The sequence below is a fragment of the Sus scrofa genome, chromosome 12 (genome assembly GCF_000003025.6).
Source record: "Sus scrofa isolate TJ Tabasco breed Duroc chromosome 12, Sscrofa11.1, whole genome shotgun sequence".
In the NCBI taxonomy this organism is placed as follows: Eukaryota; Metazoa; Chordata; class Mammalia; order Artiodactyla; family Suidae; genus Sus; species Sus scrofa.
This window is the reverse complement of record NC_010454.4, coordinates 15,750,409-15,765,836: the sequence shown is the minus strand read 5'-3', so window position 1 is coordinate 15,765,836 and position 15,428 is coordinate 15,750,409. Positions and strand designations below refer to the sequence as shown.

General features: G+C 34.1%; 1 protein-coding gene across 9 annotated transcripts in view; it reads left to right on the top strand.

The window, feature by feature from the left end:
* TANC2 (tetratricopeptide repeat, ankyrin repeat and coiled-coil containing 2) overlaps positions 1 to 15,428 on the top strand; it is a 365,248-nt gene that overhangs the window by 47,995 nt on the left and 301,825 nt on the right. For all 9 annotated transcript variants that reach the window (XM_021068126.1, XM_021068124.1, XM_021068122.1 and 6 more), the window contains one exon: positions 4,094 to 4,187. In XM_021068126.1, the coding sequence (XP_020923785.1) occupies positions 4,121 to 4,187 (67 nt within the window). In that variant the 5' untranslated portion in view covers positions 4,094 to 4,120. Of the gene's footprint in view, positions 1 to 4,093; positions 4,188 to 15,428 lie in introns of those variants that run through there.

The window sequence follows — 15,428 nt, the reverse complement described above, 5'->3', positions numbered from 1 at the left end:
TCTATTTTAATGCATTTCAAAGTAATTAGATATATCAGTATGCTTTCCTTTAAATATTTAAGCAGGAATATCCTTCAGTTCAATTATTTTCTTTTTCTTTTGAAGTAAAATTTATATAAATCTGGTGTGAATATTTGCTGAGTTTTGACAAATGCATACATATGTGTATCCCAAGCTCCCTCAAGATAGAGAATATCACCATCATACTGGAAAGTTTACTTATGTCTTTACCCCTAAGAGACAGTCTTTATTCTGATTTTTCTCCTGGCATAGATTACTGCATACATTTTTATGTAATGTTCTTTTGTACAACATATTTTGAGATTTTTCCGTGTTGTTGAATATATGAATAGTTCATACCTTTTTATTGCTGAGTAGTTTTCCAAAGTAAGAAAATCCTACAGTTTACCCTTTTTCCTACTGACGCGCACCTGTGCTAGTTTTTGACTGTTATGAATAAAGCTTCTGTGAGAATTGTTGTACTAGTCTTTTTAAGCACATGTTTTCATTTGTCTTGGGTAATTATGTAAGGAGTAGAGTCATATGTTAGGTATATGTTTAGTTTCATAATAAACTCTCCAAAGCAATTGTATCATTACACTCCAAAAACAATGTATTAAGAATTTTAGGAGTTCCCATTGTAGCTCAGGGGTATTGAACCCTGCTAGTAGCCATGAAGATGTGGGTTTGATCCCTGGCCTGGCTCAGTGGGTTAAGGATCCATGTGCTGTGGGTGTGGCCCAAAAAAGACAAAAAAAAAAAAAAAGAGAGAGAATTTTAGTTGCTCTCCATCCTGGTCAATACTTGATGTTGTCAGGCTTAAAAAAAAGTAGCTCTTCTGGTGAGAATATAGTGGTAGCTTATTGTAGTTTATATTTACCCAATGACAAATGGTTGAGTTCTTTTGATTGTTTTAAAAAAGAAGGTATATCTTTTTTAAAAATGTCTATTCAAATCTTTTATCTTTTAAAAAATTGGATTTTTTTTATTGAGTTGTAGGTGTTCTTTATATATCTTGGATGCATATCTGTGTTAGATATGTTTAGTGCATAATTTCTCCCAGCTTGTGACTTGCCTATTCATTTCCTTAATGTTATTTCTGATGAGCACGTTTTTAAAAATTTTAATGAAGTTTTATGGTTATTACTTTCTGTGTCTAAGAATCCTTTGTCTGTCTCTAAGTAACGAAGATATTCTGTGTTTTCTTCTAAAAGCTTTATGATTTTTAGTGTTCATATGATGCTTGATGTTTGATTTATTTTGTATTAATTTTCATGTATAGTGGGAAACAGATCAAGGTTAATTTTTTTAAAATGGACATCTATTTGTCCCACTACCATTGTTGAAAATTCTTTCTTTCACCCATTAATGACTTCATTGAAAATGAATGGCTATGTAAGGATAGATCTTTTTCTGAACTTTCTATTCTGTTCCATTCATCTACTTGATGATACTTATGCCAATACCATGCAGTCATGATTATTGGAGCTTTATTTAAGTCTTAAATTCAGGTCTTATAAATATTTCAGCTTTTTGTTAGTTTCCAAGATTGCTTTGGGTGTTCTAGACCCTTCACAGTAAACGTACGATTTTAGAATCAGCTTCTCAGTTTCCACGCACACAAAAAAGTGCCTGCTGGAATATGATTGAGATTATATTGTCTCTGAATAATATAGGGAGAATTGACATTTTAGCGATATTAAACCTTCCCTCCTGTGAACATGGTATATGGGCGTATCTTATTTCATTATGCTTCACTTTATAGTGCTTTGCAGATACTGTGTTTTTTACAACTTGAAGATTTGTGGCAGCCCTGAGTCCAGCAAGTCTGTTTGCTCCATTTTGCCAAAAGCATTTGCTCACCCCGTGTCTCTGTGTCGCATTTTGGTAATTCTCATGGTATTTTAAACTTTTTCATTTTTTATTATACTGGTTATGGTGGTCTGTGATAATGATCTTTTTTATTGAGGTGTAATTTATTTACAATATTAGTTTCACAAACCAGATGCAAAAGGACACCTGTTGTATGGTTCCACTTACGTGACGTACCTACAGTAGGCAGGTTCACAGAGTTGAAGAATAGAGGTTACCAGGGACGGGAAAAAGGGGAATGGGAAGTTGTTTAATGGGTACAAAATTCCTATGTTTGGGAGGATAAAAAGTTACAGAAATGGAAAAGTGAAGATGATTGCAAAACATTGTAAATGTACTTAATGCCACTGATTTGCACGCTTAAAGTGGTTATAAAGGTAAATTTTATATTATTTATGTTTTACCATAATAAAAATTTAGTTTCAGGTGTACAAGATGATAGCTGTAATTCCCTACGCTATACAGTATATTCTTCTTACTATTTTATATGTTATGATTTCTACCTCTTAATTTCATACTACTTTGCCTCTTCCCTTTGGTAACCACTATTTCATTTTCTCTATGTCATCAGTGATCTTTGATGTTATTGCTATGACTTGCTGAAGGCTCAGGTGATGATTAGCATTTTTTAGCTTAAAATATTTTAAAATTAAGGTCGGTATATTGTTTTCTCAGGCATAATGCTATTGCACACTTAATAGACTACACTAGAAATGTAAACATAACTTTCATATGCACTGGGAAGCCAAACAATTTGCGTGACTCACTTTGAGGTAATATTTGCTTTATAGTAGTGGTCTGAAACCAAACCTTCAGTATCTCTGAGGTGCACCTGTAACTCTGCTTATTTAGGTCTTCTGTAATACTTTTTAAAGCAACCTTTTGTAGTTTTCAGTGTCTTTCATTAAGGATTTTTGAGTCTGTGTTTATGAAGTATGTAGTCTGTAATTGTCTTTTCTCGTAATCTCTGTTAGATTTTGAGATTAAGATCATGTTGCCCTCAGAGTTCCCATCGTGGCACAGTGGAAACGAATCTGACTAGGAACCAAGAGGTTGCAGGTTCAGTCCCTGGCCTCGCTCAATGGATTAAGGATCTGGTGTTGCTGTGAGCTGTGGTGTAGGTCACAGATGTGGCTCAGATCTAGTGTTGCTGTGGCTCTGGCGTAGGCCGGCGGCTACAGCTCCAGTTAGACCCCCAGCCTGAGAACCTCCGTATGCTGAGGGTGCGGCCCTAAAAAAACAAAAAGACAAAAAAAAAAAAAAAATCATGTTGCCCTCTTAAAATGTGTTGGAAAGTGTTATTTCTATTTTCTTAAAGAATTTTTTATAAGATTGGTGTTACTTCTTAAATGTTTGGTACACTTCACCAGTGAGATAACCTGGTCTGGTACTTTACTCTTTGGGAAGAGTTTTGATAAATTTAGTTTCTTTAATAGAGATACGGCTAGTTCACATTTGCTCTGTTCAGTCTGCTGCAGGTACCAAGTACTGACACTTGGGAAATTTTGCTATGAAGAGCAAGGATATAGGAGCAGTAATTGTACCATGTGGGAATAAGGAGAGGGGCTTACTTGGTTTCAGTTAGGACATTCCAGCATGTTTATGCTATGGCTAGAAAGATTCAGGAGAGAGAAAAAATTTAAAGCTGTAGGAGAGAGAAAAGGAAGATGATTTTTAGATAAAAGTTCTTGAGAAGGTGAAAGAGGACATAATCCAAAGCACAGTTGGAAGGATTTTTCCTTTGATAGGAGTGAGGCATAAAAAGATTAGGTACTGATTTATCTATATCGGTAATCTTGTGAGATGGAATTCTGGCTTGACTAGTGGAAAACAAGCAGTTGCCATAAGTTCTGGAATCTTAAACTTTGGGTTTATATATTGGGCATTCGGGAAAATCATCCAAGAAATGGAGAGTAAGGCAAAAGGGTAAACTATATTTATAGCTACCTAATTGTTTTCTGTTTCTCTGTTTACCCTCAATGATATCTGTTTACCTTTGTCTCTTAGGGTAAATTGTTACAGTGTATGTTCAAGGAAACACTTAAATGTTTAATTAAAAGAAATTATTTAAATAAATGTTTTTTTATCATGTAGCTAAAATTTTCAGTACTCCATATTTAAACAGAGCAGTTAATTCCTTATAGCACATTTAAAATGCTTAATAGTATTTTGAATAGAAAACCAAGTTTTCTAACCTGTTTTCCCACATTTTCTTCTACAGTTTTGTGAGTACTAGAGGAGTACAACCATGTTTCGGAATAGTCTCAAGATGCTTCTTACTGGAGGGAAATCAAGTCGTAAGAACAGATCAAGTGGTGAGTGATTATGCTACATTTATTTTGTGTGATATTTTAGAAAAGAAAGTTCTCTTAGGGGTCTGAATTAATGCTATAACACTTGATATATTTACCTTTTAAATGGCTTCTTTAACTTAGAAAAAAATAAAGTTATTCCTATAGGCTGTCAAAATCTTTATTAAGAGGAACACTTGGGAGTTCTCGTCGTGGCGCAGTGGTTAACAAATCCGACTAAGAACTATGAGGTTGTGGGTTCGATCCCTGGCCTTGTTCAGTGGGTTAAGGATCCAGCGTTGCCGTGAGCTGTGGTGTAGGTTGCAGATGCAGCTCGGATCCCGCGTTGCTGTGGCTCTGGCATAGGCTGGGGGCTATAGCTCCAATTAGACCCCTCGTCTGGGAACCTCCATATGCCATGGGAGCGGCCCTAGAAAAGGCGAAAAAGACAAAAAAAAAAAAAAGAGGAACACTTGAATATTTATCAGGAATAGGTAAAGGAAAAGTTTATGAAGGAAAAATATTTATTTCTAGCATATGAGAGAGTCCAGTGCTTCTGTACTCTTCTTCTTAAAGACTTTGTAGACTTAAATTTATATTTTGTTTTTTTTGTTTTTTTTTTTTTGTCTTTTTGCTATTTCTTTGGGCCGCTCCTGCGGCATATGGAGGTTCCCAGGCTAGGGGTCCAATCGGAGCTGCAGCCACCGGCCTACGCCAGAGCCACAGCAACGTGGGATCCGAGCCACGTCTACAACCTACACCACAGCTCACGGCAACGCCGGATCGTTAACCCACTGAGCAAGGGCAGGGACCGAACCCGCAACCTCATGGTTCCTAGTCAGATTCGTTAACCACTGCGCCACGACGGGAACTCCTATATTTTGAATTAACATGTAAAATTAGTTCAGTCCTAGACACTCTTTAGGGAAATGAGATTGTAAAAATAATAGGAACTGTCCTTAGAGGGTTATATAGAAAGTGAAATGTAAATTAAACATTTTTGCAGTCATTAAAATAAAGATTTTTTTTTTTTTAAAAAAACAAGAGTGTAATTCTTAGGCTTTAAAGGTGAAAAACAATTCAAACTATGTATGCACTTTTTTTTTTTTTAATGGTGGCACCCTGGCTTGTGGAAGTTACTGGGCCAGGGATTGAATACGAGCAACAGCTGTGACTTACTACACAGCTGAGGCAATGCCAGATCCTTTAACCTACTGCACTAGGCTGGGGATCAAACCTGTGCCTTCACAGTGATCTGAGCCACTGCAGTTGGATTTTTAACCCACTGTGCCACAGCAGGAACTCCATATATGTATTTTTAGGGGAAAATATTGAAGATTAACATTCTAAATGTTTGTTTTCTTCTAATAGGTTGTCAATATGTATTATTTAATTCAAGTATAGTTGATATATAATATTGTGTTAATATCAGGTATATGGCACAATGATTCAGTATTTTTGCAGATTATATTCCATTATAGGCTATTATAAGATAATGGGTATAATTTTCTGCACTATATGGTATATGCTTGTTGCTATTATGTACTTCTAATCTTTTCAATTTTCTAATTTTTATGCATTTTTCATTGGTAGCATATCCACTATCATTTTCTTCAAAATGTTTTTTAGCTCCCCTTATGATTTCTTCCATACTTCTTTAAAGTATAATTGTTCATTTCCAAACAGTTGATAATTTCCTGATTATCATATTATTAATTTAGCTTAACTCAGAGAATCTATCCCATATCATTTTAGTCTTCTCATATTTATTGAGTTTGTCTTACAGCTCAGCATATGATCGATTTTGTCTAATGTTCTGGGTATACCAGAATAATGTGGATTCTGCAGTTATTGGGTGTAGTGTAGGTTGATTTTGTTAATAGTGGTCCTTAAATATTTTATATTAACTTATTTATTAAAATTATTTACTGAGAAAGGTGTGATTAAATCTCACACCATGTGGAATTCTATTTCTCCTTTTAGTTTCTGACAGTTTGTGTTTTTATATATTTGGAAGCTGTCTTACTAGATACATGGAAATTTATATTACTTTATCTTCCTTGTGAGTTGATTGTTTTACTATAATAAAATGTCTTTATTTTTAATAATTCCTTTTGTTCAAAAGCTGACTTTATGTAATATTAGTATAGCTATCCTAGCTTTCTTTTGATTAGTATAAGACATAATTTGTTCCATTCTTTTATTTTTCAACATTTCTATATGATTTTATTTCAGCATTTCTATGTGGTTAATAACATAGTTGAATTTTCTTTTTATATTTGTTTAGACTTTTTTTCTCTCATAGGAGATGTTGGTTCATGTACATTAATTCAACCAAAGATATATTTGGGTTTAAATATACCTTATTCCTGTGTATTTTGTACTTGTCCTGACCTCTGCTTTTTTTTCTTTCTCCTTTATTGCTTTATTTTAGATTTATCAAAAAATATTTTATATTCCATATCTCCCCCTATTGATTTGGAGACTGTATACTCTTATAATTCTTTCAGTGGTTACCTTAAAGATTAAAACATCAACAAAAGTTTGATATCAGTTAAACTTTTACCCTCTTGAACAATGCAAGAGCCTTAAAATCTTTTCACCTATATGTATTTGAACTCCATAAGATACTATTATTGTTGTTTATGTAGTCACTGTTACTTGGATTTATCCATGTATTTGTCCTTTTTTATTGATTTTTCCCCTCTTTTGCTTCCTTTACTTTCTAGATGGGGTAATCAATTTTTGTTCATGATCACTCTTTATTTATTTGTTTATTTATTTATTTATTTTAATTTTCCCACTGTACAGCAAGGGGGTCAGGTTATCCTTACATGTATACATTACAATTACATTTTTCCCCCACCCTTTGTTCTGTCATGATCACGCTTTATAATTTCCTTTATGGAGTTTCTGCTGTGGTACAGTGGGTTAAGAATCCAACTGCAGCTGCTTAGGCTGCTGTGGAGATGTGGTTTTGACTCCTGGCCTGGTGCAGTGGGTTAAAGGATCCCATGTTGCTGTTTGGGTTGCAGCTACAGCCCAGATTCAGTCCCTGGCCTAGGAATGTCCATATGCGATGGGTGTGGCCATAAAAAATTTTTCTTTAGTTGAGATCTTTATGTGGCAAATTTACTTTGCTTTTATTTCTCTAAAAGTGACTTTATTTTGCCTTTATTTTTGTGGGATATTTTTGCTGGGATTGTAATTATAGATTGGCAGTTATTTTCTTTCAGCACTTGGAAATATTGTTCATTGTCTTCTGGCTTCTTGAATTATTTCTGGTGAAAAGTCAACTGTCAGCCTTATTGCTTGCTCTTTAAAGGCAGTCTGTCTTTTTTTCCTAGATTTACATTGACATGCCTGGAAAAGGTTTTCTTTTTATCTCTGTTTGTTTATCTTCTATTTACTTATGTTTGTAGGGTTTAATTGAATCTGTGGCTTAATGACTTTCATCAGTTTTAGAAAGTTGTTGTTCATTATCTCTTCAAACTTTTTTCTCCCATTTTCTTTCTCCTTTTTTTCTAGAACTCCAGTTATGCATCTGATACACCACATGCATTTAATTTGTCTCTTACACCCTCCTTCTATCCTTTTGTCTCTATATGCTTTATGCTGTGTACCTTCTTTTTATCTGTCTTACAGTTCACTAATTCACTTTTTATTGGTGTATAATCTGCTTTTAACTGCATTCAGTTCTTAATTTTTGTACATTACAATTCTAGAACTTCCGTTTGCTTCATTAATTTTTTAAAAAATGAAAATAATTTGAAGTTCCCGTCATGGTGCAGTGGTTAATGAATCTGACTAGGAACCATGATGTTGCAGGTTTGCCTTGCTCAGTGGGTTAAGAATCTAGTGTTGCCGTGAGCTGTGGTGTAGGTCGCAGATGTGGCTCAGATCCTGCGTTGCTGTGGCTCTGGTGTAGGCTGGCGGCTACAGCTCTGATTCGACCCCTAGCCTGGGAACCTCCATATGCCTCAGGAAGCAGCCCTAGAAAAGGCAAAAAAAACAATAAATAAATAAATAAATAATGAAAATAACTTTAAGCTTACTGAAAAGTTGCAGTGGGTAGTACAAAGGACTCCATATACTCTTCCAGAGATTCATGAACTTTTCTCTTCATTTGCTTTATCATTCTCTCTCTACACACACACACCCACACACCCACACTGTGTGACTCTCTTTCTCCTACTACACCATCTCCCTCTAACTCACGCTTTTTAAAATCACTTGAGAGTGATTTAAATCACTTAAGAGTAAATGCATCATGTCCCTTTATTCCTAAAAATTTCAGCAGGTGTTTCTTAAGGAGATTCCTTTATATAACCTTAGTATAGCTATCAATCTCAAGCAATTTAACATTGATACAATACTTTTATCCAATCTACCATCTATTCTCCAGATTTTTTTAATTTACCAATAATTGTTTTTTCCACCTTCCTTTGCAAGATCCAATCCAGAATAAAGTATTATGTTACTTGTTATGTCTTTTTACTCTCATTTAATGTGAAACAATTTCTTAGCCTTTTTTGACATTGTTGAAGATAAAAGGTTTCTATCTTTTTAAAAGAACTAGAATGCTTCTAATTTTGCATTTGTTGGATATTTAAAAAAATGATTAGATGGAAGTTATGTATCTGTGGTCTGAAAGTTACATAAATGTATGTTGCTTTCTTTCTGGGGTATCACAGTTGGAGGCACACAATGTCCATCTGTCACTCTTAAGTGATTTTGATGACCCCATCAGGGTGCTGTTCAGTTTCTCTGCTACATGGGTACTAATTTCCATCTTTTAACTTACAATCTGCAGGTGGACATCATTAGCTTCTTTTTATTTTTTCTTTTCTTTGTCAGTAATGTTCAGTAATATTTGTAATATTTGTCAGTAATGTACAGTAATATTTGTTAGTCATATTCAGTAATATTCTCAATCTTATCTCTAATCTCTCTGAGTTATATCTATATTTATCTAAAAGTCTACATCTAGTAACTCTAAATGTGTCTATTTCTTTTGGTTTTTACTGACATAATTTTATTTCCTCCTGTGTCTAGTTGTTTTTTTTTTTTTAATGAGCTTTTCATTTTAGGTTAATTTTAGTTTTATGTAAAAGTTATAAAGATAGTAAAGAGAATTTCCGTATGCCCTTTACCTAATTTCCCCTGTTTACTGTGGTGCATTTGTCAAAACAAAGAAACCAACATTAACACATTGCTGTTAACTAAACTTTAAACTTTTATTTGGATTTCATTAGTTTTTTCATTGAGGTCCTCATTGTGTTCCAGAATTGCATTCAGAGAACTATATTGCATTTAGTTATTGCATCTCTCCAAACATTGATTTGGTTTGGCAGACCACAAATAATAGTTGATGTCATCTCACTGGTCACTTTTTGAAAGAAATACACACACACACACACACTCTCTCTCTCTCTCTCTCTCTCTCTCAGACATGTCAGAGTCTCAAGATTTGATATTTAAACAAACAGTTTATCCAAACTTTGTTTTCTGGCCAAGAACTATGGTTTTCTTAGACACCTTCAGCTGTTTACTTTTGATACCAGCAGTAAGATTTTCCATCACTTCACAACAGCTAATCCATATAAAATAAAAAGTAGAAAGCAGTTAAAGCCATCTTAAGACGCTGATGCTGGGTAGTCTTTTTGCCCTGAGCATCAGGTAAGTGATTCATTTCCACATACTGTCCTTATTAGAGGTAGGCACCCACTGTATGCTTTAGCAAAATTACAGATTATTATATACTAGACTTTTGAATAACTACTGCTTTAGTTGTGATCGTATTATTAAATCTATGTATGTCAAATTTCTACTGTAGTATTAAAGCTTATTATTTTGATTTGCTAGGTATTTAATTATGTCAACAATGATTTCAGTGGGTCTTATTCTAGTATTCTTCTCCATGGTGTTTCATGTAAAATGTTTATAATTTAGAGTGGCTGTAAGTTAGAGTGGTTATAAAAATAGTGATTTGTATTCTGTATGGCAAGAATTTGTAGAGAAGCAGTTGTTTGTTTGTTTGTTTTTGTTAAATGTTCTCCAAGGCAAGAATTCTAAAGCAAGAATAAATTTGATATTAAAAGAAGTGTTTATAGGATGATTTCATTTATGTTTTCATCATTGCAGTTTTTTTCTTTAATCATTAATGAATAACTGGATGGGTATTTTATTCTTTATATTAACTGGCACATGGCTTATTTTTAACATTAGTAAAGTAAGTTTTCTCATGGCATAATCATTCATTTTGTTTTAGGAAGCCAGTTTAGTTTTTAGTTTAAAGAGCATTTGTAATAAAGGAAATCGGCTGTTCTGATTTGTCCTTTAAACAATTGATCTGAACTTTTGTGTGGGCAACTATATAAATATCTTCAGAAAGAGATTTTATATCAAGTAAATAACAAATGAATTTTCTCAGGCAATTTTCCCCTCTAAGGGCATGTGAATTTTATAGCTTAATTCAGATTTATGATATGAAAATTGTTTCTGATGTATGTAGTACTTGGAAGTCATTTCTTGTGAAAAGACAGCTCTGTGGCTCTTTTAAATTAAGAGTTATAAAGAAAAAAGATGTGTGTTTCTGTGATTTCTCAAATATTTATGAGTTTTTTCTTAATGTTGTTTTTATTATTTGAAATCATGCACAGAAATAGTAAAAGTTCCAATATGCTTCTTTGATATAAAACTATTACTATTATTTGGTATCATTATGTCATTGTTTTGGTGAACCATCATTCAAATATGAGTGGGGGAAATACTGTCAAGTTCAGATATTCAAGAACTCAAAAAATGTATATATATAGTACCCTTAGTATAGCACAGCCATTGGGAGAAAAGAAAAATAATTTAAGGCTGTCCCCTACCAAAATAAAAAAAATAAATGTGAGGAAGGCAGAGATTTAGAAAGAAAAGTGAGCAAAGGAAGTAAAACTTAGAGGTAAATATAAATAATTTTTGATAACGTACTGCAACAAGTAGATGTTCCAGGAATGCAAAGATGTTTCTACGTCAGAAAATCAACATAAGTTTTTTACTTAGGAAAAAAAATTTAAACCACATTATCATATCGTTATATTCTAAAAAAGCATTTTATAAAACTGGCCATTAAAATAGAAAAATGATACTTTAACTACAATAAAGAGTATTGGACAAATCCAGCGGCCAGCATCATACTAAACAAAGAAATGGATCAGCCCATTTCCATTAAAATGGAACCATGATAGAGATTTCTCCTGTTACCACTTTTTCAAAATTGTTTGGAAGGATCTACTGGTATACAATAAAGACAAGAAAATAAAATGACTAGTATAGATATTGGAAAAGGCAAGACAGTGTCATTTTTATTTTTAAGGTAAAAATCCCAGAGAATGCAGTAACTATTTACTAGAAATAATAATGTAATTTAGCAAGGTGGTTGGCACTTTTCACTCTACCGGTATTTACAGATGAGAAATGTAAATGAGAAAAAAAATTACATTTACAATGATAACAGCCATCAAATCCTCAGGGAAAGATTTGACAAGAAACCTTATTGAAGTGTGTAAGACTTAGGCAAATAGAAAGACATATCACACTTCTGGATTTACACATAAATTTATTTCCTTTCCATTCAGGAAACAGCAGATTTCATTTTCAGTTAGGTAAAATAACTTTAAAATTCTAGGGAAGAATAAATTTGAATAATTAAGTATAAGAAGAATAATTGATTTTAGTGGGGTATGAATTTCAAGGTATTAAAACTCAGTGTAAATACATGGTCACTCAGGCACATAGGTTAGATGTGTCTAGGACAGAAGCAGGGAAAACCAGGGCATTAATGAGGCAAGAGCATGATTGCTTCTTCATTTTGTGAAGCCGTCTAACACACTGTAGGACACAGTGCCATTATGACCAAAAGATACTTTCTAAATTTTCAAACAACCAGAGTCTATCTTTGATGGAGACTTCATGCTAGAGATAGAATGGAATAGAATGGAGGTAATAGATTTTTTTGTTTTCTTGCATCACTGTATTACCTTTAATGCTTGGGGCACAGATTCTTGCGTTTTGTGACTTGTTCGTGGTGGATCTTTTTGGAATGTGTTTTCTAAGCTTTGTTTATAAACTCATTTCAGGTAGGATTTGTTTTCTGTGGGGATCCTATGCCAATAACTATTGAAATGGTCTCTTGCTAGGCACTGCACTGGTATTACAAGGACTGATTTTTTTAAGTTGTTTTTTTTTTAATTGGGGTAAAATATATATAACACAAAGTTCACCATTTTAACCATTTTTAATTGTACAATTTATTAGCATTAAATACATTCACCGTGTTGTGCAACCATCACCACTATTTGCCCCAATTTTTCATTACCCCAAGCGCAAACTCTGTGCCCATTAAGCAGTAACTCCGTATTTCTCCCTCTTTCGAGCCCCAGTAACCTCAAATCTACTTTTGTTCCTATAAATTTGCCTTTTCTAGATATTTCATATACATGTAATCATGTTATTTTGTCCATTTGTACATGGCTTATTTCACTTAGCTTAATGTTTTCAAGGTTCATTCCTGTTGTAGGATGTGTCAGAAGTTCATTTTTTTTTTTTTTTTTGTCTTTTCAGGGCCACACCTGTGACATATGGGGGTTCCCATGCTAGGGGTCCAGTCGGAGCTATAGCTGCTGGCCTCCACCACAGCCACAGCAATGCAAGATACAAGCCTGGTCTGCGACCTACACCACAGCTCACGGCAACGCTGGATCCTTAACCCACTGAGCTAGGCCAGGGGTCGAACGTGCAACCTCATGGTTCCTAGTCAGATTCGTTAACCACTAGCCACGACGGGAACTCCAGAAGTTCATTTTTTTAAATGACTGAATGCTATTCCTTTGTATGTATATGCCACATTTTGTTTATCCATTCATCTGTTGATAGACGGTTGGGTTATTTCTCTTTGAATAATGCTGTTCTGAGCATTGTCATACAAGTATCTGTTTGAGTCTGTGTCTTCAGATTTTTTTATGGAATCTATGTAGGAGTAGAATTGCTGGTGATATGGGGAAATGTACAGGGTTTTGTGTAAACATGTGTTTTCATTTCTTTGGGGCAAATGTCCAGGAGAACAATTGCCAGGACATTTTAGTTGCATGTTTTTAAAGAAGGTACCAGCTCTTTTTCAGAGTGTTTGTACCATTTTACAGTCCCACCAGCAATGTGTAAGTAATCTAATTTCTCCTCATCCATGCCAGCATTTTGTGTTGTCACTATTTTAATTTTAATTATTTTGATGGATATGTATTTATATCTCATGGTGGTTTTAATTTGCATTTCCCTAGTGGCTAAATGATTCTAAGGGTCTTTTCATGTGCTAATTTGCTTTCTATGTGTCTTCTTTGGTGAAATATCTTTTCATGTCTTTTGGCAATCTTCTAATCGGATTGTTTTTGTTTGTGTGTGTTAAATTTTGAGAGTTCTTTATGTATTCCAGCCCTTCTCAGATATGTGGTTTGCAAATGTTTTTTCCCAGTCTTTCTATCCCTTTAGCAGGGCCTTTTGTAGAGCCAAGTTTTTAATACTGGTGAAGTCCAATTTATTCTTTTACTTTTATATTTTTATAGATCATGAGTTGGTTTCTGCCAGCGGAGCTTATTCATTAATCACTAAGTACAGGGTAATGTACTGATTGTTTGATATTTGAGTTTGAGTTAATTTCTTTCTAACCACCTTCTGAGCAAAAATCAGTTCATCTGTGAATACAACGTACTTTGTTAGAAGCATTTGTTACTGGTATTCCCCCTCACTCCCTCAGTGCCCCCAGTTGGGCATTGGAATTAATTAAAATCTTCATTGCCCTCTGAGTCTTGAATGTTCATAATAAACTATAAAATATGTACAATAGTATTCATGCAAATATATTTATACTATAAAAATATATTTTCCTTCCAGGGACAGTAAGTTTTATTTCACTAATAAACCATGAAATTACAACATAAGCTTTTCAAGGGCTTTTCCCTTTTCCGTACCCTATTCTAACAAGTTTGGTTAGAAAATACAGTCCTGTTTAATATGAAGAAATGATTTTGCTTATTTAATTATAGAGCTACAACATCTTTTGTTATAAAACCCAAACCTGTCTTATTTTTATTGACTACTCTTTGCCTTTTTGTTCTTTGCCCATCAATTTGCCCAATTTGTATTTGTCATTTGAGTTACTCTTTATGAAATTCATTTGTCCTTTCCAATTAAGATAGGCTGTCATAGAACTTGAGGTGAAAAGTCATTAGAGAAAGTGACAGAGTGTGGCTGTATTAAAGAGAAGAAGGATTTGTATTTGGTGGTAGAGAACAGTGGGCTCTGAAAATGAATGTCACTGGAGAGTGAAAAAAGTGGTGAGAACCCTGAAATTGCATTTTGAAACAAATCTGATTTGACTGGTTTTATTTAAATTTCAGATATTTGTAGCAGTTCAGTAATTAAACTAACAGCACTTCTCATCACATAGACTCATATACTCGCACTCACGTTTTCACCTCTATGTTCATCTTCTTTTTTCAGAGTTGTTTTAGAGTTATGCTAACTTTGTAAGATGAATTGTCGTCATTTCATCTTTTACTGTGTTTTATGTATCATATAAATTATTTATTCCTTGAAAGTTTAGTAAAACAGACATAAAAATGGCCAGCATGAGGAAGTTCCTGTGTGGCACAGCAGGTTAAGGATCTGTGTTGCCGCAGCTGTGGTACAGGTCACTACTGTGGCGTAGATTCAATCCCTAGCCAGGGAACTTACACATGTTGTAGGTGTAGCAAAAAAAAAAAAAAAAAAAAAAAAAGAAAGCCAACCTGAGCTTTTTCTTTTTCTTTTTTTTTTTTTCCAGTAGTTTTTGGACAGTATTTTCTATTTTATTGTCATTGATCTAATTAGGTGTCCTTTAGGCAGTGTGGATAATTTATTGTTTTCCTAGAGAGTGTCTATTTCATTGAGATTTTAAAATTTATTCACGTAAAGCTATACATACTGTGTTCATTTCAGTTTATTAGTTTCTCCTAATAACTGAAATTTTTTTTTTTTTTTTGGTCTTTTTGCTATTTCTTGGGCCGCTCCCGCAGCATATGGAGGTTCCCAGGTTAGGGGTCCAATCAGAGCTGTAGCCACCGGCCTACACCAGAGCCACAGCAACGCAGGATCCGAGCCGTGTCTGCGACCTACACCACAGCTCACAGCAACACCAGATCCTTAACCCACTGAGCAAGGGCAGGGACCGAACCCGCAACC